The sequence below is a fragment of the Equus przewalskii genome, chromosome 1 (genome assembly GCF_037783145.1).
Source record: "Equus przewalskii isolate Varuska chromosome 1, EquPr2, whole genome shotgun sequence".
NCBI classification, from domain to species: domain Eukaryota; kingdom Metazoa; phylum Chordata; class Mammalia; order Perissodactyla; family Equidae; genus Equus; species Equus przewalskii.
Window position 1 is genome coordinate 15968835 of NC_091831.1, and position 24251 is coordinate 15993085.

At 45.6% G+C, this 24251-nt stretch overlaps 1 protein-coding gene across 6 annotated transcripts in view; it reads left to right on the forward strand.

Moving 5' to 3' along the window:
• GFRA1 (GDNF family receptor alpha 1) overlaps window positions 1-24251 on the forward strand; it is a 220362-nt gene that overhangs the window by 163895 nt on the left and 32216 nt on the right. For all 6 annotated transcript variants that reach the window (XM_070594723.1, XM_008514539.2, XM_070594663.1 and 3 more), the window contains 3 exons: window positions 16800-16909; window positions 19542-19676; window positions 23448-23629. In XM_070594723.1, coding sequence (XP_070450824.1) covers window positions 16800-16909; window positions 19542-19676; window positions 23448-23629 — 427 coding nt within the window. The remainder of the gene's footprint in view (window positions 1-16799; window positions 16910-19541; window positions 19677-23447; window positions 23630-24251) is intronic.

Sequence of the window (24251 nt, forward strand, 5' to 3'; positions counted from 1 at the left end):
GCAGATGCATGAGCACAGTGCCTGCCACCTACCCCAGGAAACACTCAATAAATATGGCTCTCTTTCTCCCTCACTCTTTCCACAAGTTTGTATCATAGAGGACAAAGAAAGCTTATGATTCCAAATGTAACATTTCCCCTCCCCCAATAGCAGACAGAGACCTTTAAACTAGGATTCGTGGGTGGAGGGGGTAGATTCTTACTGCTTTACACTTGCACACACCCACAGCACTAAGCCGCATGTGAAAATGCCAACGCCGTTATGTGAGGCCGTGTTGCTAAGCTTTATACATCACCATCTTTTCAGTTTTGTACCATTAGGGAAAACTAGGGGGGCAGAGGCGGGAGTAGACAAAGTCCCGAGGTGTTTGGAGTATGTGTCATTTCAAGAACATTCCTGTCCAGAATAGACAATTATTGACATACAAAGAGACACAGTAAGACGTGAACAGAGCTGGCCACGAGATTGTTGGGCCTAGAGTGGTAGATACGCCATTGTTTAAACTGAATAGGCAGTGGGGGGACCACTGGCAGCCTCTTGGGGCACGTGCTGCTTCAGTGACCCAGAGTAACTGCGAATAAAGGGTTCTTAGAGGTGCTTGTGTCTGAGTCAGTGATGCGAGCGATCCAGCAAAGGGCAATCACTGACTCAGTGCCACTGAATCTGAACGTTCCTCTCCTCTGGGTGGTTCTGTGCTGTGAATCATGCCATCATCCTGTTAAGAAGCAAGCCACAACCGGGGGCAGCGTGGCTTGTTGTACAGGACTCAGGAGCCCAGAATCTGCAGAGCCAGGGACATCATTGTAGGAACGTGTGGACGACAGTGATGGTGATGAGGGTGATGATGAAGAGAGCAACATTTATTTGCCATTTACTGTGTGTAGGCACTCTGCTGAGCACTTCACCACAGCCCCAAAAGTGTGGGCTGTCATAGTCATCCCCATGTCACGGAGGAGGTGGTGTGGTCTTGAGCAGCTTCTGCAGTCGCCCAAGTGGTGCTACTGCAACAAAAGCCCAGAGGGTCTGTCGGCTGCAGAGCCGGGGGGCCGTATGCAGTGCTGTCTGCTTCTGCATGAAGTGAAGTGTGCGTACCTTGCAGACTGCCCGCATAATTTTGCTATGACTCTCAGGGTGTGTGGCATTGGATACTAGAGGTGACTTTGTTTTCTCTTTTTATTTATTCATTTTAAAACAAAAAATTTAAATAGGAGCTCTTTGGATCTTGTCAAGATACAGCCTGAGTGCCCTTTACCAAACATATTTCACTTCTCGTTAAAACTGGTTTTCGAACTTTTTTGGTTTCAGGACTCCTTTACAATCTTAAAAATTACTGAGAATCCCAAAGTTTGCATGGGTTAAATATATCAATACTTATCCTACTGGGAATCAAAGGTGAAGAAATGTTTGTGTAGTTATTACTTCTTTTAAAAATAACCCCAAGAGGGGCCAGCCCCGTGGCCGAGCAGCTAAGTTTATGCTCTCCACTTAACTGGTTCAGATCCTGGTCTCGGACATGCACACCATTCATCAAGCCATGCTGAGGCGGTGTCCGACATGGAAGACCTAGAATGACTTGCAACTAGGATATACAACTATGTACTGGGACTTTGGGGAGAAAAAAAAGATTGGCAACAGATGTTATCTCAGAGCCAATCTTTAAAAAATAATAAAATAACCCCAAGAAGCTGGTCCGGTGGCGTTGTGGTTTGGTTCACATGCTCTGCTTCAGCAGCCCATGGTTCATAGGTTCAGATCCCTGGTGAGACCTGGCACCGCTTATCAAGCCATGATGTGGTGGTGTCCCACATACAGAATAGAGGAAGATTACTACAGGTGTTAGCTCAGCAACAGTCTTCCTCAGGAAAAAAAGAGGAAGATTGGCAACAGATGTTAGCTCAGGGCCAATCTTTCTCACCAAAAAAAAATAATAATAATAACTCCAAGAAGCCCATTACATGATACCATAAATAGCAGAACATATTTTTATTAAAATCACGATATTGTCCAAAACAAAATAATTTAGGGAGAAGTGTGGCATTGTTTTATTCTTTTACACATCTAGTGTCTGATCGGAAGATTCTTGGATTCTTATACATATCTGTTTGGGCATTCAGTCTCTTGCAGTATTGCATGTCATGTGGTCTGTGGAAAAACTCCATCAGTGCTCTTAAGAGAGCATGAGAGTGAGAAAGGTTCTCACTTACCTTTCTATGGCTAGGAAGACACTTTTGACCTCATGGACTCTAAAAGACTCTCTGAGATTGCCAGGGTTCCTGGACCTCACTTTGAGAACTGCTGCACTAGAAGGACCAGAATAATTTTGGACTAGAAGACATGTGTACACAAACATTACCTGGGTGTACGCACCTGCTTTATGCCCAACCCTTTCAGCTCCAGCAGGTTAGGATGGTGAGCCTGGGGGACATGTGTGGGAGCCCTTCTGGGTTGAAATGGGTACCTGTAACTGGAGAACTGCTGAGCTTCCCATCAGCCATCACTCCAGGACTGTGTGGCAGGCTGGTGAGCCCGACCCAGCTCGGTTTCTTGCTCTGAGAGATGCTCTCCCGAAAGACAGCACCTGTCTTCTCTTTTCTAGCACACCAAAGGGTTTCCAAATTGTTTTCAGCTCAGTCAGGCAGAACTCCAGGCTGATGTGTAAAAAACCCTCTGTGTCCAGAAAGACTCAGTGGCGCTTCTCTCTTCGGTAGCAGCTTGGGAGAATGTCGCAGGTAAGCCTCTGCTCCTTGCAGTGCTGGATGGGGTGGTGCACCTGGCTTCAGGCCATCTCAGGTGCAGCTCCTCTCTGCTCTTCCTGCTCCATGATCATTTGCCATGGCGAGAGCTAAAGGATTATAATGACATGGAGCCTGGGATAACGCTGAGAATTGGAAATGCCTGGAAGCTGGAAGTTTTAGATTCCTTGTCAGCACCCAGCAGTTGGAATTCCTATTGGAGAATCAGCTGACTCCATCTAACAGCTTTGAACTTTTCAGGATGGGGGTCTGGAGAGAGAGAATGCCATCTCTCCAAGAATGTTCACTCCAGCAAAGGGTATTGACACTGTCCTGCTAGAAAACCTTTCTGTGGAAACAGACAAAAACAAGTGAGAATCACTTCTTCCTTGTTCCAGGTTCAAAAATTCAAGTTGAAACATTTTTAGATACAAATAACCCATGTGGTTTGCAAAAGTTTGCTTTTTGCCTAGTGTACTGGCTGGTGGCGGGCTCATTCACTGGTTCGGCAGGACGGGAGTGCCAGGTGCTCTGCCAGGCCTGGGGGGTCAGAGACCAGTGAGCTGTCCACACAGAGTGTCCATGCACACCTGAGGGAGGAGGAGTGGCCTCAGGGACTTCTCCCAGATGCCATTCCTCTGGAGCAGTGGTTCCCCAACTTTAGCCTGCATCGGGATCAGTTTCTGATTCCTGAGGTCTGGGTGGGGCTTGATAATTTACATTTCTAGAGCATTCCCATTGATGCTGCTGCTGATCTGGAGTCCACACTTGGAGAGCCACTGCCTTAAGGGATGTTGACCAGGTGACCTAGGCTGATAGGCCTCCCTCTGCTCTAAAAGGGGTCTGCAATGGTGAGGATGAGGAGGAGTGGGCAGCCAGAAACTTATGAGGGGATGTGGGAGATAGGCAGCACAGCTGTGGCTGGGGGTGGGCTGTCAGCCCAGTGTAGGGGGTTGAGGGATACCACACTTGGAAAGTTTCTTTGCTGTACTAAGATCTGGAAGGCTGTAGGGATCCACTATGAAATCTGTAATGCCAGCCCGGGTGATAGCTCCTTCAGGAACAGGATCCGGAGATGTAGCTAATGTGCATCTATTTAGTTACTGCCTGAGCCGGCCCCAGTGCAAGGTGGGAACTTACCCTCATTGCACAGGGGAAGGAGATAGACTGTTGTCCGTAGGCTGAGCTTGGCCTGAGACTGGAATTCATTTGGGTGAGTTATGACTGAAAAATGCAAAGCAAAACAGAGGGTTTAAGGCAATTATTTGAAAAGCAATCTTCCTTCCAAAATGACCTTCAGAGCAGTCTTTGACCTGAGCTATTCAAATAAGGAAAGCTGACATGCTTTACTCTGCTCTTCTTGTCACTTTTTCCAAGCGGAAGCATCTTTGATTGTCAGGAGGGAACAGAGGATGGGCAGTGCCTATGGTGGAACTATGAAGCGGGTTACTCAAATACACATGCATGTCTGAGATTCAAAAGTGCTATGATTCCGTGAGCCAAGGTCACCATGAACCTTGACCCGTACAAATAAATATTCAGTGCTGTCTCACCTCTCGCTCACTGCTGGTTATACAAGTGGGAAGGCGGTGTATGAAGATGGCGGGAGGTAGGATGCAGTATTCCAAAGGGATTGTATCTCCTTCATCTTTGTCCCTGTCCCCCATAGCCACCACCTCACACAGCATCTTGCAGTGTAGGTGCTTAGTGACCTGAGGGAGGTTGTCATGGGAAGGTTGGTGCCTTTGTTGAACCCTCTGTAGTCTGTGCCAGGCACTGTGCCAGCCACTGGGCTACAAAGCTGAATATACGCACTCTGTCCTAGGTGCCTGGATGCTGAGGTACCTCTATGAGTCTGAGAAAACCTCAGGCCCAGGGCTCTTTCTAAGCTGCTCCCCAGCATCTCCAGGCTCAGAGAATGCGGGAAGGGGTGTTTTTTGGCTGTATAAGAGGTGCCACCAAATACTGCCTGTCCACAGGACTCTGGTTCGACCTGAGTGGGAGAGCGCCCTCTTGAGGGAGCCAGGCCAAGTGTTCCTTGTCCACATGCAGGCAGGGTGTACTGGCCTCAGGTGCCTCCAGAACCCAGCTGCTGTTGTGTTCCCATGCTGGGTCTGGCCCTCCCTGGCTGAGGATCCTGGAGAATCCATTTGATTCCTCTATACCTGTCCCTTCACGTGAAGGAGGAGCAGCACCTGCCCCATTATCTGCCTCACGGGGCTGTGACTGGAGAGAGAGAGCTAGTGTTGAAAGCACCTTGAGAGTAGTAACAGCAACATTCATATCCAGCCCCTTGCTGAGCACTGACCTCTATGCCGGGCACCTAGTTTCAGGCCTTAATCCTCCCCACAGCCCTGTGAAAGAGGTACTGTTGGTGCCTGCATTTTTTACATGGGGAGCTGCAGAGATGAAACCCAGCAGCAGGGGCAGTTGGGATTTGAACCTATGGTCTGACTGCATGGCCCATGCCCTTTCTCACTAAGCCCATCACCCACCAGCTCTGGGAAGGGTCCACACATGTGTTTGCTCTTCCCAGAGAGGCACCCAAGAAGTGATCTCTGCCAGGTGTCTCCTGTCTCCAGCCTCAGGGGTAATGTAGTCAGGAAAGGGCTGGTTGGAGGCCTTCTGGCTTCTCCCAGTGGGCCTGGGTGGCCCCCACTTTTTGCACCCCTCACTTCTTGACTTCTGTGGCATCTTCTAGGGGTGACTGTGTAGACAGCCTGGGGAGTTGGGGTGCTCACTGGGCAAGGCCTGGGCCAAGATGACTTCTCCACACAGCTGTGTTGTGGATTGCATTTGAGCCCTACTGAACAGTAACAACAGATATTATTTTTTTATGTTTTTAAACTGCAAGCACTATTAAATAAAAATAATGCCCACTAATTCTGTCATTACACTTTATTGGGCCTAGTAAAGATCACTTATATCCACCTAAATCAGATTTCGGCTCTTCGAGCACACAATTCACATCAAAATGGCGGCAGAAGTCCAAGAACTAAAATTAGAAGATGGACCATTAATTCTTATTTCAGTGCTATGGGGGTGAGTGTGAGCTTGAGTATCTGTGACCTTCTTTTCAAAATCTGGCTCTAACTTTTACCAGCTCCATGACTTTGGCTAGATGTTGACCTTTCTGGACCCAGTGCCCTCTACTGTAAAATAAGGCTAACCTGGCTGGTGAGGTTATTGGGTGTTAAATGACACAGGCTTCTGAAGCATTGGGCACAGTGACTCACTCTAAATAAATGTACTTGTTGCTAGTGCAGTGTCTGGAGCAATTAGCAGTTAGCTGGGCTGCTGTTCTCCTCACCTCTGCCAACACTGTAGCTCTAAGATGTCTGTGATGAGTACTGATCTGTAGGTGATTGGAGCCATAGTATATGGCACTTGGATTCATTCATTCATTCATTCATTGACTCACTCATTCATTCAACAAATATTTACTGAACATCTACTTTATGCTGGGCACAATCCTAAGTGTTCACCTTCTTATTGTGGAGGCAAGGCTATCAATAAAGTTAAGACAGAAAGTAGGAGTGAAGGAGAGGAGGTGTGAGCAGGAAGGCTGAAGCTGGTGCCCTCCTCGGGGCTCTGAGCCCTCAAGGAGAGTTGGTGGGAGGGCTCAGAGGAGCCCCTTGCGATCGCTGCGATCGGGTCAAAAAACCCTTAAGATCACCTGGTTGGGTGGAGTGGTTGAGGGGACAGTTTATTAGAAAATGGCTTATGTGGACCATGGAAATCAGCTCCTCACCCTGAAGAAAAAAGGGAGGAAGTAGTTTTAAATTCAGCTGAGAGCTAAGTGTGGGATTGGGGGGTTTGCTGTATGATGTATGGTGAAAATGAGAGTACGATGAAAATGAGAATGGATTACTAAGAAGAGTTATGAGTTTTCTGAAAAGGGGGGAAATTGTCATCTGATGGCAATGGAATAAGTGATTTATTCTGTTGATGTCTAACACCACAATTCCCTGTCTCCTGAGCAATGCCCCTTCTAGGAAGGAAGATATTGGGACTAGTTGTTTGCAGAACTAAAGTCTCTGTTGACCTTAAAACAATTTGCTTGCAAGAAAAATGACCTAGTGTATATTTACTATTGAACATAATTTTCCTTAGGAAGTCTGCAACTCTACTAAAGATTAATAGGGGGACTTATTTTCATATGTTTCTGCTTAAAGTATGTTTGTGCAAGTGTAAGCTGTTAGCCATTGAGACATGCCTTTGCCTTCGCGCTTCCCCACCCGCTCCCAGGGCACGCAGAAACTAGGCTCGTTTAATGTGAGGAAGATCAATTACCATTCCCTTCAGCAGAGCTTGGAGCCTGGGGTTCAGGTACCACAAGAGGTGTTTAGTGCTTGTCCTTTGGGGGTGGGGGCAAGGGGAGGAGTTCTGCAAATTAGTAAAGTCAAGAGAGCCTGTGTAATTTTAATTTTTCATCTTCTGGGAATCCCCAAAGAAGCAAGGTTTGACTGAAGGAGGCCAGGCAGCATTTGGGATAATTTCTAGAATTTATCTGTTTCCCTAAAGTAATTAGAATTCAGTTTCTCTGGATATAAACATCATGATGTGACACTTGTTAGGGTGCAGACAGCACCTCTTTAAATTTACGCAGGCCTGGTGCCAGCTAAGCCAGCAGAGGGCGGCATATAGGGGCCACATGTAGTGACCTGTGGAATTGACCTGTTTCCTTGGGTGTGATTCCATTGGCCTGTAAAACATATTTCTTTGCTTGAAGGTGTGGAGGACTCATGGGAGAAATGTCTCCTTGGGCTTAGTGGTAGGAATAATAAGCCTGATGTTAATCGTGACTTTATTGAGCACATACAGACCTTGAACAAGTGGATTAGTGACCTCAGGATAAAGAGTTTCATATGGGAAGTTATTAGGAGATGAATTCTAAATATCAGTGTGGTCATCTCTACCCTAGGGCTTCATGGAAGTCTCGAGGTCAGAGTGGACCTCCTGGGCTGATCCAGAGCAGAACAGAAGACACCAGTGCTGATGAGTCCTGTCCTCATTTAGGAATCCAGCCATAAATGGGTGCTAGGTGCCAGGTATACCTAGTTCTCCAGTAATGCCTTGAAGGACTTACTGTCATTCAACTGGAGTAAATTAAGCTTCAGAGAAGTTAAGGTAGTTGCCCAAAATGTCACGGTTAGTAAGTGGTTGAATTGAAATTAAAATTCTGGTCCATTTTCAAATTCTATATTCAAAACTACTGTGTACCTCTGTTTAGTAGTGTTTTAATTTTCTGTTGCTGCTGTAACAAATTACCACAAATGTGGTGGCTTTAAACAACACAAATTTATTTTCTTCTGCTTCTGGAGGTCGGAAGTCCTACACAGATCTCACTGGCTGAAATCAAGGGGTCCGGTGGACTGAGTTCCTTCTGGAGACTCTAGGAGTGAACCCGTTTTCTTGCCTTTTCGCCCTGATGACCCTTTTACCATGTCATGAAACATGTTCTCAGGTTCCAGGGGTTACAGCATAGACATCTTTGCGGGGGAGCATTATTCTGCCTACCACAAGTAGTGTTTCTTCCAAGTATCTATCTTGTTTTTCATTTTTGTTATATCATGAATTGTGGAACTGGTTACTTCTCCCCTCTTCCCAGTGGTTTCTAGAAAGCATGCAGTCAAATACATAGCTTTCATCTCACCAAAGGTATGTGTGCTGTCTCACTACCTCTACCTTACCTTTCTGTGGCCCCCAGTTCTCTCACTGATTTTTACATTTATTCTGTTGCATCGAAGCTACATCTGAATGCACCTCAAAATTCTCTCTGAATCAAGAGTGGGCATAAATAATTAAATGAACCATAGCGGGTGACCTTTGCTACCCAGGGTTCCTAAGCAAGTGGCTTGGAGCTTAGGTTCCAGGAAGAATGTGCGGCCACCTCTGGAATTCACTCCTGAAGATGAGGGTGCCGCAGAAATCTACATGAAGTAAATTCACACCATGTTGGTGTGGAGTTTTAAGGTGTAGTTCTACCAGAGAGAGACTAATTGAAACATCTAGATTTCTATGTCTCTTTCTGGCCAGAAGTCACAACACTGTTTTCTAAAGTTTCCCTGCAGATATGTAAAAGACTTGTTGGATAAGATTTACTCCTAAAGAATTTTAGCATATTTGTCACCTGCCATTATCCCAGCAGATAGCTACTGGATATCTGAGAGCTTTATGATAATTTCATCATTCAGAAACTTCCACTTTCTTTTCTCCCTCAATTTCTTTCCATAAAAGCAGGTGCTGCCAAAGCTAGCTTTTCTGCACTAATGGACGTGTTGTAGCATGCATGATACAAAACAACTTTATTGACTTGGCAGTGCATCATAGGGTTGTCTGCAGTCTCTCTGTGCTCCTGTTACCTCTCACAGTCTGCTTGTACCGTGCTCATCAGTGTGTGCATTGGAGAAATTGGCTGAGGGGGTGGAGGGAGGAGTCCCGGCCCAAGGGCAGCTTTGGGGCATCTGAGCAGAGGCTGCCGAGAGCCCCTTCTAGGTTGGAATGGATTCTCTTGCCAACCACCATAACTTGCTTTTCAAATTTGCCACGTAGAGATTAGCTGTCAAGCCCTGTCAGCCACTCTGTGGATATTGATTGATGGCTGTCAGTGTTCATGCAAGGTGGCTTCGTGAGGGATGCTGAGATTGATCAGATGCTGACCTGGACTTCCCTCAGGGGGCCGCTGCAGTGGGATGTGATCAGAAAGGCTGAGGAAGCGTCGTGTCTCTGTCCTGCAGCCTGTATTCATGAGCCCTCACGCTGGAGAGACACCCCAAGCAGGATACGTAGACTAGAATGATGTGTGGTTCCACCTGTGTTCCCTGCATTCCTTCCTCCATAGGTGAGGCTTTGTCACAGCCCTATGGGTCAAGCTAGGAGGGCAGTGACCACAGCCTCCTGTAACTCACATGCTGGGCCAGGAGCTCCAAGCAGCTGGATGAACAGCCATGATCAGGGCCTCCCCAGGGTGAGTGGGGGGCAGGAGGGTTGTTAAATGGCTTGTAGCCTCCTGAGTGTCAGGGTGAAGCTGAGCAGGGATTTGGGGCAAACAGGCGTTGCTCCCTACTTGGCCACAGAGGCCACATTGTCCCAGGAAACGGAGGCAGTAGGCAAGTCATGAAGGCTTCTTGGACCTCATAGCGCCCTTTCCCAACAACATGTGGCTGCAATCTGGCTTCAGTCACCGAGAAACACATCAATTGGCCAAGGCTTTAATCGTCTCACCGGGAGTGGGAAACCCATGTTAAGAGCTGAGGAACACAAGTGTATGGAGCTTTGGGTGTCTGTGCCTGGGGCGTGCCCAAGGCCTTTGCTCCAGAGTGGCCACGCTCACTCCCAGGCAGGGGGAGGACCCAGGCTTTCTGAAGGGCCCCTGAGCCCCCCAGCTCCACAGCCTGCCCCCGGGCAAACACTGGGCCTTTGCTTCAGGAAGCCAGCACACCCAGCACAAAGTGGGGAACAGTAAGGCAAGAAAATGCCGCCAGCAAAATGTATTTAATATAGGCTGTGACTTGCTGAAGGATGCTTTCCAGATGTGCTCTCCAGTAGGGTGCTGGAGAAGAAGGGCTAAGGTAATTTTCTAAAAACAGAAAGAGAAAAATCTGTTTTGTGTCACTGTACCAGAAAATTGCCATCAGTGCTCTTGCTTTGCCGTCCCAGGTCTAATATTAGCAGCATGTTTTTCAAATTATTTTTATTCTGCATAAGAGATTAGCAGTATTAACAAACTTACTGATATTTACTTGTTTGAAAAAATATGCCATTTTCCCCTAAACCCCTGGGAAAAAGTAGCTTTTCTTCAAATGCCGTTGTCCTACGAACTCATATGACCGAGAGGTTTTAAGCAACGCCGCAGGGTTCCTGGCTTCAGACGTCTCAAATTTGTTTTGGTCAAAGTTGCTACCTTCAATTCCATAAATGTAGCCTGTTCTAAGTAGGTAATCCAAGGGCCAGCAGAAGATAGACTGAGATAAGTGTTTCTCTGTCTTGAGCTTGCTGTGTGTTTTTGCTGCAAGGGCTTAATGTTGGCACGGACCAGGAATTGGGGAGAGATGAAGGGACGGGAAGTAAAAATTTATTGGGCAACGTATATTCTGGGTTCGGGGTGAGGCACTTTATATAATTGTCATTTAGGTCTCACAGCAGCCATTTAAAGTGACTGTAGATAGCATTGGACCCATTTCCCAGTTGAGGAAACTGAGGATGGGAGAAGTGAAACAACTTGCTAAGATGTAAGAGTGTAAAAGGTGGGGCTGGGATTAGAAACAGATGCGTGTCATGCCCATGCCTGTCGTATTTGTTTCCCCTGACCCATTGAGAAGGCTTTCAGAAACTAAATGGCTCGAACTAAACACCAAGACTGTAAAGCCCTAATGTTCACATTGGGTTCAGAGATACATGTTAGTGGTTTCTTACACAAGCAGATTAATAAAGGGATCCTGTCTCCAGGTTCTGGATTTCTACTGGGTAGTCAAGACTTGCAGTCCTGTATGGGCACTGGTGCGGTCCCAAAGACCCTCTTAATGAAGGGAAGCCTACTTCATTGATAGACTCACCACCCTCTTAGGCAGAGGTCTGTCTGCGTCCTCGGGCCCCTGCTGTACTCCTGCAGTGCATTCAGAGTGTTCTCTGAGGCTAAGTCAGTGGAACACTAGGAAGACGGCTCTGAAGAACAATCTGGTGCAATGGTGGCAGGAGGACAGCAATTATACACTTGATGACTTCCAATAAAATCCTGGGCTGTTACAGGCAGTTGCCAGTTCCTCTTCCAGTGAAGGCCAGCTACCACCACCCACGATGTCTGTGACTCTGAGCAGGAGCTTAACCTCTGTGACCCTCAGCTTTCTTGTATGTGAGATGAGGGATCCACTAGAAAAATCTTGGTCTCTGTACACAAAGGAAATCACATGCCTTGACACTAAAATCACGTGTAATGGCAGAATGGAACCATGAGTAAGAGTAATAATAATGCCTTGAAAACGAGTGTTTTTCCCCAAGTAGCTTCGAGTGCCTCATCGACTGCGTTTCTGAAGTGGAAGGGAAATCCAAGAGCTTAAGTTGTTAAGCAACATATTCAGGAACTCTGGTTAATTAGTGTCAGAGCCTGGATCCCATTCAAGATCTCACAATTCGTAGTCCAGGGCTCAATTCCACCAACCACACAGCTTGTGTCCAAGTATGGGATTTATCCTGGAAAAGCCTTTAAAGAATCAGGCTTATTCAGAATGAGTGAAATTGGGCATTTCTAGTATGTTTTTAACCTGTTGACCGGAACACTGTTTTCCTAAAAGTGTTACAGAAAACATAGGTAAATGATTTTTCCCCCACTGTCAAAAAACCATCTGCTGTTTGAGAAGACTGTCCTAGATTTTATCATTATCATTTTTCTATTTCCAGTTAGCATGCCTCCTTTAATACGATATTTTCTGCATAAACCACTGTTTTCTCCTCTGCAGATTTCCTAAGGCCCACTTGGCATTTGCTTTGGTTTCCTTTCTCTTAAGGGTGGGAAATTTTCTCTTTTGGAGGAAGATACGTTTCTGCTTTAGCATCTATTCATTTCATTTCGTTTTCTCAGAGAAAAACAATCAGGTTCATCACTGCTGTAGTCATGGAGATTTCATGTCTCCAGAAGAAATCCAGTTGTGGAATTTCTTTGTTAATCCTACTTTGGATGTTTAAGCTTTCTTGTCTGGGTCACTGCAGCCCAGGCAGGGAAGCCCCCGAAACAGGTTACAGTGTGATTCTTAACCTGGGGGGCAGGGGGAAGCATCTGAGGGGCTGTCCTGGGATGCTGGGATGGATAGCAGGTGCTCAGGCCATGGTTGGACAGATGAAGATCTGGGGTTCTAACAACCTGCTAGACGCTTGGCTCCCCTCAGTGCCATGAACTCAGCACAGCCACAATCCACCTCCCTGTCTTCCTTGCAGACCTGTCCTCCCCTGGGTTCCCCCCAACCACGGCACCAGTGTCTGCTGAGTTGTCCATGCCTCGCTTCCGCCTCCTCTCTGCAGTCTTGACTTCCCTCCTAGCGATACCCGCCTCAGTGTATCCTCTTTTCTTCCTCTCCTTCCGGCCCTCAGTTTTTTCCTCTGCTTCACTGCTAGCTGCAGTCTCGTAAGTAACCGTCCCTCCTCCCACCTTTTCCTGTTTCCTGTCCCCTCTGCTGCTAGGACAGTGAGGGCACAGAGTAGATCTCAAGAAAATCTTGGCTAACAACTGAGAGACCCAAGAGTCTTCCCACTACACAGATCTGATCGTGTTACTTCTCTGTTTAAAATCCTTCAGTGGATCCCGCTGCTTTTAAGACAAAATCCAAACCCCTGGGTCATTCAGGGCTCTTTGTGACCTTGCTAGCACCACCTCTCATGCTGTGGTCCAGCCATCCCAACTGAACCACTAATCAGTTTCTGGATGACGCATGTGTTAAGTGTAGTGGTTGTGAATAATCTCTGTTCCTGGAGTCAGATTGAGTGTGACCACATTCTAGCTCCACCACAAGCTCTACAACCTGGAGGGAATTACTTAGGCTCTCTTTGCCTCAGTTTTTCCCTCTGTAAAATGGGACTGATGGCATCACCTACTAAGGTTGTTGTGAGAATTAAATGCGTGAATACATGTCGAGCACCTAGATCAGCGCCTGGCACAAACAAACACTCCATTGTCGTTACCCTGGAATTACGCTGCTTCCTTCTGCCTGGAATACCCTCCTCCCTTTACCTGACAGATCCTCCCCGTCCTCCAGGTCTCAGTCCAATATCATGGCCTCTCTGAAACCAGCTTCTGTAGCTGGGTAGTGTTTGCTAAAAGCTTACGTTGTGGGATCAGAATGTGTGCTTTGAAATCCTGCTTCTCCAGCTCACTGTTTGACTCCGGTCTAAACTTGCTAAGCCGTGGTTTCCTCCTCTGTGACAGGAGGATGATAAAATAATAGTCTCTACCTTGTTCCAGTTGTCAGGAAGAAATATAAAGTGTGTAAAGACATAGCGACCATAGACTTAAGTCCTCTGTTCGTGTTAGGTGTTATTTTTATTAGCAGCCTTTCTTTCCTTTTATCAAGAACTAGCCACTGTGTTATTATAATCTTTCTACTTGTTTCTCTCTGCTGCTAGACTGTGAGTTATTTGAGTTGAGGGACAGGGAACTTATTCGTCATTCTATCACAGGCACTTGACACATCAGTCAGTCGATGGAATGCACAAGAATTCAGCTGCTTTCATCCACACATGTAGCCATTTGCACACCCTGCTTTAAGAGATTTCAGAGGACCGTGTTGGTAAGAGAAGATGTTGAGAAGGAAAAATCTTTGGGGGATAACTGTTTTCATTTTTTGGAAGGTATTGAAGACTGGAGGTTAATTGGTACTGCACCATTTCATTTGGCCCAATGGTGACTGGGGAGGGAAGAGGAAGCTTATCCTGGAGAACGGCTGGGACTTGACTCCCAAAACACAACACGTGCTGTATCGGTGGGATTCGGCACATCATACCTGTTTTTAAACAGAGTTTTGCTGTAAATATTTAACAACTGGCTCTCTAAGAACAACACATGGCCCTGATTTGTAGTGTTCGCTGATTACTGTAGTGTAAACACTCCCACCAAGGCTGCTTTCGAGCTCCACTGTGATGTTAACTAACTTGCAAAATTCCTGAAAATCTACCAGTCATCCAGTAATGAGCTGGCTCCAGCACATCGCTATATTAACTTCTTCTTCCGTGTGTTTTTCTATCTGTAAAGTCTGAATCCTGAAATGTGACCATCCTGACTCCAAGTATAAATGTCAGGGGGAGGTGGGTCAAATGTGATAGAATCGTGGAAATGTTAGTGTCTTAGCAGTACTACATGCACTCACAATTATTTTGAAACGCTCTTTTCTATCCACCGGCTGGGTTCGTCCTAGGGCCTGGATGTATGCTAATGATCTTCTCTCAAAAAACAGCCTGTCCGGGGTTCTGCTCAGAGCAGTATATCTAGTTTTATCCTCCCAATCAGGGCTATGCTCTCTGCAGCAGACTGACTCAATTAGCCTTTCATTCCAGAGTCCAATTGTGAGTCAATTCTGAGGTTGTTAAGCAAAATGAGTCTGGTGGCATTAGCCTCGCGCTGAAGGACAGTAATCCACATGACGGTGCTGTTCAGTTAATAGTCTGCTCGAGAGACTAGGAGAAACAGGAGACAAGAAGTCAGAGCGACCTTTCACCCATCTCTGGGGGACAGACCAGGAGCACAGGGCTGCCAGGTCAGAGAGCTGTTCAGGGTTGTGTGCAGAACTGGAACCCCAGCTGCCTACACCGCAATTGGCCTCTGCAAAGTTAGAAGCCCCAGTACCACTTTCATGACCAGGAAAATTCTTCTGAAATTAACACTCAATCCAAGCTGGATGCCATTCGAGCCAGTTGAGTAAGCCTGAGTCACCTTTAGGGATTTCCTCTGAAAAATAAATCCTTTAACCAGGCTACAGAAAGTGGCCAGGTTTTATGCCCTTCACTGTGTTCAATTATAGTCAAAAAACATCAACTAGGTTCAGACTGTGGGAGAGATCCAGGCGCACACACAGGCACATGCGCAGCCTCATTTGCAGGATTTTGCCAAGCCACTTAGCTTCAGCACATGGCCCTGCTTGGGCAGCGTTATAAAGGGCCTCTCTGAGGAGCGTCAGGTGCTGTGCAAAGAAAATAAAGCAGAGCTCCAGCACTTGCCCCGGGAATCACAGAGATGGAACCAGGCACAGGACTCAGATCGTGCAGATAAGGGAGCTCAGACACACCTTGTTTACAAGGGTCCAGGGAGAAAACGATCCCATAGGAACACCATGCAGCCTTGTGCCGTGAATTCAGATAATTTCATCAGGCCTTTTAATCCCCTTCTAGTTAAAGTGGTAGGAAAGGGACACATCTGTGCTTCCTCCAGGCCTTTCACAAACCTTTGTGATCTCCACACATCCTACCTTGCTCTGCCCCACCAATGCAAGCTTGTTTATATCCTAAAGCATGCTAAGTAAATACCGTCCCTTGAGTGCAAAGAATTAAAAACCAGCGCTGAGTGTGCTGGCTGCCAACTCGGGTGAGCTAAAGAGAAGAAAGCTGAGACAGCCCTCCATTGTCTCCCATAATTGCCAGATCACTTAAATTCTCTTGAAGTCCATTGTGTTCTTCACATAGAAACAGAGCTGTTGTCTGCTGAGATGACCTCAGAGGTGGCCCAGCTTTCATTCAGAATTTCTCCAACAATATCCTCTTCAGATTGAGAAACAGCCAGTTGGCCACAAAGAACCCTCCTTCTCCCCAGACCAGCATGTCTGCAGCCCCTCTCCACTTCTGGGTCTCTGCAGCTTCACCACCCCGCAGGGCTTCTGGGTGTACTGTGTTGGCTCCTAGAGAGTTCCCAAACTGCAGACAGATGCGGCACTTAGATCAGTGGATCCTCCGGGCACCAGCTCCAACCACAGGCCCACCGCACCCAGTGAAAGACAGTGAAACCGTTGCCAAATGAGCCTCACCTGTCCCTCTTGCCTTTCCCTTCAGTTCCAGAAAGGCCAGCTCCTCCTCCGTGTCACTTGGCTGGAATAAATCACTGCCCCCAAGGCTGGTGGATGAGAGATGACTTACGAGACAGATACACGTATTTTTAAAGCCAGTAGGAATTACGAGAGCAGATGGGCTGTAGGATCCTATTTGGATGCCAGGGACATGTTTCTGTATAAAGTAAATATTTTCCCAGTGTGGATCTCCGGTGAGTACGTAGAGAAGCGTGTTTCCTAAAGATGCAAATAAGTCTAGTCAGAAATAAATATTGAATGGAAACTTCAAAGTATCTAGATTTCTATAGTTATAGGCCCTGAAGACTTCTCTGCAAATGAGCAGACACACAGGTGGGCGAGGGCTCGGGGAGGGAGGAGACGGTTGGGGGGTTGTATAAGAGAGGATGCTAACATTTTAAGAGTTTATGTTTTCTATATTTTGGGGGGTGGAAAAAGGCATATCCACAAAGAAATAAAGAAAAGTTATGTCTGTCCGGAGGTTTAGGGTATTTTAAAGCACACCCCCCCTTTCTTCCTATTGCAGATCTCGCCTTGCGGATTTTTTTACCAACTGCCAGCCGGAGTCAAGGTCCGTCAGCAGCTGTCTAAAGGAAAACTATGCTGACTGCCTCCTTGCCTACTCAGGCCTCATTGGTAAGAACAGGGAGAAGCGGGATGGGAGAAAAGTCTGGTTTACAGATACTCACAGACTCTTTCCATTGTAGCCCGCTGCTATCTGTGAGAGTAAAAACCTCCCAGTAACCCTCTGGACTAGGGGTTTGATAGTAGGCCCTTTACGACTCGCCTGTAAAAAAAAGGGAAAAAGAGGATAATGGAGGCACAAAGGCAAAGGCAGGAAGCAGGGATTATTAAAGAGCAGGAAGGTGGCAAGGGTGAAGACCTGTGAAGTGTCTCCGGTGGAGAACTGACTGCGCAGAGCAAAAGTAGGAGAGAAGCATAGTGTGGAAGAGGGAGCGAGTCAGACCAAATTAACTGAATCAGAGGACTTTGGAGAAAGGGAATGTGGAAGTCATTCAGTCTGGGGAAATCAAAAAGGCTGTTTCCCAGAAACGGCCTGTTGGAAAGAAAACCCCTTAATACTGGGGTCCTTCTCAGCATTAATATTCTTGGTAAGTCAGCTCCTTGTGTGCAGGCTTTAGAAGAACCAGGTTGTCAGCATTCAGGAGAACAGTGCAATTCAACAAGGCACTGGTGAGTTGGAAGAGAGCCAGAGGTGAAGAACATTTGTGCCCATGGATAAACAGGGCAGGCAGGAGGCGAGGTGGGTGCTCCAGGTACCAGGGACTGCAGAGGCCTTGGTGGCAGGGTTCTGTCACAATTGACATTTGAGAACAAACGCATAGCGAAGGCTGTGGAGGGATGAGGGAAATCATGGTTGTCAGAAGCTGACGGCTCAGCCAGGGTGTGAGTTCCTGCCAGGATCACACAAGTCACCAGGCAGGAAGAACTTCCCCCCAAGAATGACGGCACAGACTGATTTCCTTGTAACCAGAGTGTCTTCGGCCAGAACCACTGGGAAAATCAATGACGGTACTTAAGGCAAGGATATTACAGGTGCCTGCACACTCCTCCCAACTGTTTTTTGAAAGGATACCTGTGCTCTCTTGGGAAATACCTTTCAGCAGTTATTGACCATTCTTATGGATATGTCAAATGAATGCATCTTCCTTAAGTCAGTATTCCAAATTTGCATGTAGTCTCTCCTCTCCTTAAATAAGTTAGTCCCTAGTAGAGATGACTTAACGACTATGGAATTACAGGTTTAAGAAATAACAGAAGTAATTAAGACATGCTCTTTGTAAGAAGTTAAAAAAATACAGAGAAACACAAAGGAGACAGTGTTCCAGATCTACAGCTCCTCTGCCAGATGTACTCACTGTTAACACCTTAGTGCCTATCCTTCTAGGCATACATCTTCATTAAATCCTCCAGGAGTGGCCAAGGTGCAGTGCTGCCAGGCATTTCTGGCTTGGCAAACTGTTACGTGCCCGAGGGGGATGAAATCCTCATCACTGAAGGGAATAACTGGTTGAGGCAATGCATTCTGTGGACCAAAATTTATTTCTCTCTTGGGCCCAGATCTCTCCCTCTGCACTAGTCTTTGGGTTCTAACTTCTTTCAGGACAAAGCTTGTTCCTGCTTCTTCCTTGTGTTGGAGGTCCACTGTGGCATCAGGCATACTGTGGGTGCTTAGCAGACATACTTTAACCTCTTCACTAAGTGTTTGGGGTAGCTGTTTCTTTCTCGCCCAAAGTTGGGAGCTCCCTATCTGCCATGGGGTGAAGTTCTCATTCTGAGGTGTAACAGGATATTATTTAGTTCAAGTCAGTAAGGAATGTAGGGCAAAGAGGATGTGCTGTTGACCCAGAAGAGCTTACAAAGAAATTCTTTTTCTGTTTCTGAACCAAATATATCCTGTGGATCACTGACCACCTATTACATCTTACTTCCAAAAACATATAAAAACAGAAGACTTCTTGGCATGAGTAGGCCTTGCCTGGTGCGAGCCACCCAGAGAAGACATTTGGGTTGTGTTAAGTATAAATGTGTTGTTTATTTGTGCCAGTACAGAACTCATCAGGAAAACATGAATACAGGGAGATATACGCCAGAGAGACCACCCAGCATTTCTGTGAGGACTTTTGAGGACTTCTGAGACAAATACTCTAGGAGCCATTTGCTTAGAGAATTTCCACTGTTTGTTTCCAATTCCTTCACAGCTTGAAAGAGTTTAAATCAGTTGAGGCTAGTGAGCAGAGGCCTTGTTACATACATTCAGGATGCGGGGTGACCCATAAGGATTGCTTCTAAGCTTCCCTGTGTTTCTCTGAAGAAGCCATTTGCTTCTGAGGGAAGTGGATTCAAAGTCCTAAAAGGAGTTTTAAGATACGTAAAACCAGTTCTATCCATTTGTGAAGATTAATGACATTTTCAAGAAAGTGCAAGGGATTTGGCAACTCATGCATTCTAAGTTAATTCTTTCCTGCTCCATGACATCCATACCATTTGTGCAGAAAAAAAATTTCCTAAGTGCAGCTCAAGGAGTTTTGTTATAATTTTTTAAGTAAATGTGTAAATTATTTTATGTGCTCAAGATAAATTGCCAAGAAAATGCACTGCTTAACATAATTTCCCACTCAGCAAACACAATGTTTGTAATTATCCATGATGCATCCACCATCAGAGGAACACTTGTTTCTTTTTAGGCTATAGAAAAGTCTGTATCATCACACAAGAATAAAACACCTTGTTTTTACTCTTTTAGGTACAGTCATGACCCCCAACTACATAGACTCCAGTAGCCTCAGCGTGGCCCCGTGGTGTGACTGCAGCAACAGTGGGAATGACCTGGAAGAGTGCTCGAAATTTTTGAATTTCTTCAAGGACAATACATGTCTTAGTGAGTTTAAAAAAAATCAGAAACACACAGACGTTTTCCTCTCCAAGCTCAAGCGCTACCTTTGTGTTTCTTGTGTCTGCCTTCTCTATCTCCCTCTGTGTCTCTTTTCCTGATCACTGATGGTGAACCCAACTCCTTTTGGCCACACTGGGTGATGCAGCAGGAACAAAGCAAGTGATGGACTGGGCCCTGCCAAGACTGTGAATCCAAGGACCTGAGAGAGCAAGAGATTCAAATAACTGAGGGTACATTGTGTGGGAAAGAACATTGCTACCCACAGATCAAATTTTGATCTTGGCAACCAGCACAAAGTCTCTTCCAAAGGTTCTTAAAACCTGGGCAGAATATACAATGTGAAAAGCTCAGACAAATTAGGTGGGGGTAGGCCTCCAAGGGCTCTCGGAGAAAAATTAGAATGTTAACGTCAGTACCCCCCCTGGATGTTCAGGGTTGGCTCAGAGGAGAAGCAATTCTTGAGTGGGATAAGCTGCTGATGTAGCCAGGAGCCTCAGGATGTTGGTTATCTCAGGAGATGAAAAAAGCATTGGGGCAGAGGCAGGGTGGGGGCTCCTTGGGAACAGTATCAGTTATTATTGCAGTGTCCTTTAGGCAATTTGGAAACTTGTTTCCCAAAGGGAGAGGGATAGAGAGAAATGTACTGATGTGAGCAATGACATTTATCAGAAGAACTCCAAAAGCACCATGCTAGGTCTCCCTTCTATCCACTGAGACATGCACGCTTGAGGTGACGGTCCAGCTGAGATGCTTGAGTACCTCACTAACATTTTGTGACAGCCACCATTAATTTGTTTGGTGCCTTCTATGTGTGCAAACAAACTCTGTAGGGAGTGTAGTATATACATTATCTTGTTTACTGTAATCTGCACAAGAATCCTAGGACATGTAAGTTTTGTGTTATCTCCATTTCACAGTTGAGTGAATGGCTGGTGTTCACATGGCCCACCTATGCCAGAGATGGGATCCAAAGCCTGAGTTCCTTCTTCTGCAGCCCCCCATCCCGGAGGGCTTTTGGGTCATGCCTGATACTGACAGGCCCACTGGACAAGAACATATGCCTGGACATCAGGGACCAGGTGTGACTTCCTGGTGAGAGGCGTGGACCACATTTCTAGGAACCAAGGTTCAGCCACTCCTCTGAGAGCCATGTCCTCAAGTGACAATTTCTCCATGATACTCTGCTGTATGGTAACTGATTTCTTGAAGAATTAGCTAGCAACTTACCATGTGCACATGAAATGCTTTTAAGTGTTTCTTCAAAAACCTCTTAATTGTTTCCTTTGTTGAAAAGACAAATCTGAGTGATTTGCTCACTAGGTACTTGAGTAATGTGGCTATAACTACATGCTTTGATCATCTTAAAACTAAAAGATGCTTTTGGACACTTGAAATTCAAGCCCGCAAAGCTAGTCTCAAGTATAGAGACATTTGCTAAGACATTGGGCATACCATGGAACTACACGTTGGACCTCTTGTTTGGTCTTGACTTAAAAAAATAATAATTATATATATATTCTTTTTCACATCCTGCATGCTCTTCTGGCAGAATACATGTTTTAATGAAGATAAAGCAATGACAATAGAGATCAGTATGAAAAAAGATTATACTCATCATGCTGGCTGGAAAACCACTCCCTCACAGAGAAATTAAAGTTGTCCCTGCTTAATAATATTTTCGTGAAGGGAGAATAGTCTGGTATCTTATTGCTAATGACTGTTCAATAAAAATAAGTACATTTGATCTTCAACAGGGACTAAAGCCAGCCAGAATTTTTCAGAGTCATTCCATTTATACTTTGATTAGAAGAGGCACAGCATACCAAAGACACAGGGCTGTAGCTTCAGTCTCTTGCAGAACGCCCTAGAATAGAAGGAATTGGAATTTGTAGATTCCAACCCAAATGCAGTAACCTAATTCTGCTCCCTTTAGATTAACAAAAACATCTCCCAGATTCCTCAATCATGAACACAGCTTCCACCTGTTGGTTACTTCTGGTTATTGGGGAGGAAACAGTTGTTTTTAAGCCAAGAGCGTGGCAGACGTGAGGGGAAAAGAGAAGGAGGAGGTAGAGATCGAGGTGAGATATCAGTTACTGTCACTCAAGTCTTTGTTCAGAATGCCACCTTCGCCTCCCTGGACCACTTCATCTAAACTGCAGCTCCCTACTCCCACCCCAGTGCCCTCTGTACCCCACCTCTGCTTCATTTTTCTCCAAGCATTTCTCACCGCCTAATGTGTTGTATCTTCTACTTCTTTGTCTCTCCAAGTAGAATGTGACCTCTGTGAGGTCAGGGACTTTTGTCTGTTTTTGCTGTCATTGCTCTTCACTGCTGCATCCCCAGCACAGAGCAGTGCTTGGCACTTACTGGATGTTCCATTGACATTTGAATGAATGAATGAGCAAGTGAACAGACTCCCCAAGTGGCAAAGCAAACTCGCGGGAAAGCGCAAGTAGTTTCAGTCAATGGCAAGGGCCTCCTGAATCTACATGTCTTAACGAGAAAAGGGAAGATTTTATTTGTTGTTGTTGTTCTGGGTCATTCAAGGAAACCAGTCCCTCATGTGCCTCTTTCTTTATATGCCACCCACCCATTAAACCATGTAATATGGCTAGGAGCATAAAAAGCATTTATATTAATTTGAAGCTGTTTCTCACAGCCTAAAAGGTGTAAAGTTCTAGAAAACAAGCTTCCAATTTGCTGAACTTAAAGGATAACAACTTTAGAACAAAATGTCACTTCTAAGAGGAAGATTAGGCTTAAATTATTCTGTCTTGTGTATCGAAAAATGCCAGCTAAGAGACATATATTAACAATTTGCACATTCAGGTCCCAAATGGAGGAGTTTGATTTCTTATACAATGAATATGAAATAAAAAATTCCTAAATCCAGACCAAATCCCTGAAGACCTGATTAAAAACTGTTTTTTATTCATTTGGGGGAGGGGAACAACACACAACCAATTTACTCTTGCCATAAAAACAATCTAATCCCATGAAATTGTAATAAGCTTTTAAAGTTTTACGTTTTAAACTTTTCATTTAAGCAAGGCTGCTCCTACCTAATTATGTAGATTTTGTTTGGAAGACTGGGAGCAGAAAGGGAAAAAAATAATCTTACTTAAATTTTCACTATATATTGATGAGGTTTGGGGTAGATTTTTCTCTTAAAGAAACTGGTTGCATTTTGCTTTGAACAATGCCTGGCTCATAGTAGGTGCTTGTGGTAGTGAATCACGTTTTTTGCTGTTTCATTTTACTGCCTGTTAAATTAGTGTGAATGCCATCAAGTCGCCTCAGTCTCATAATTAAGAATGTTGTCCTTTAAAAAAAAAGCATTAGTTAGTTTGCTTTTTGTATAGAATCTTGATAGAGCACAAGGATTTTCTTGGAAGATGGGACAGTGACTATGATCCCAAATAACAGGTCCAAGGCTGGGTTTCAGAGGGCTCAACTGATGAGTATTTTAGGGCAAGAATCTTGCTTACCACCTGCAACATAAATATGAGCGCAATAAATATTTGTTGCACTTGGAGCATAGCTAAGTGTCCAGCTCAGTGTCTAATGAATGAATTGATTTTTGAGCCAATGGCCAGCTCTCAGCTCATGTAGGGTGGATGGATGGATGGGTTTTGTTCAGAGAAGTCCAGTGCTGCAATCAGAATTCCTAGTGAGCCTCTCTGGCTTCATGTATCCTGTCTGTTACATTTGCTGCTTGACTTTGAAATTGGATTTCCTCCTGTTTTACTGCAGAAAATGCAATTCAAGCCTTTGGCAATGGCTCCGATGTGACAGTGTGGCAGCCAGCCCTCCCTGTTCAGACCACCACTGCCACCACCACCACAGCCTTCCGGGTCAAGAACAAGCCCCTGGGGCCAGCAGGGTCTGAGAATGAAATCCCCACTCATGTTTTACCACCTTGTGCAAATTTACAGGTAAGGGTGGGGGCCGAACTCCCTGTTGGAACTCACTTCTCGGGGGAACACAGACTCGTTTTCTGAGATGCGTTTAGAAGTAGATAGCAGATGCTACTCAGGTTTGAATCTTCAAAGTGCATTTTAACCGTGATAAATGGAGATTGGGAAGTGCCGTAGAGTGGAGAGAAAGAAGGGTTCTGGAAGTGATTCTGCCATTTACTTGGGGTGTGGCTTTGGTTAAGGCCCTTGTGTCTGGCCTTGGTGTCTTTACCGATAAAGTGAGGAGGCTGGACAGGTGAATCCTTAAGCTTTCTGCTTGTGGAGGGGTAGAGTTGAGTTGGCTATTTATTTATTTACTGTGCTTATTCTGTGTTTTCTAGAAGCGGCATATTGAAAAGAAAGGAACTCTTGGGTTTGTTGACATCACTGACATATAACTTAACATGGAGCATTTAACTCTATCTAAAGGTGAACCAGACACAGTGTTACTAGTGAAGGGTTAACTCAAATGTAGAGTCTGGTATGGGTTCATTCTTCAGGAACAGAAGAAAATGCTCTTCCGCAGCAAGAGGAGCTGTGAGGAGCTGCCCTGCAAACTCCTCAGGTGGCTGAACCCAGTGACAATGGCCAAGAGACTTTG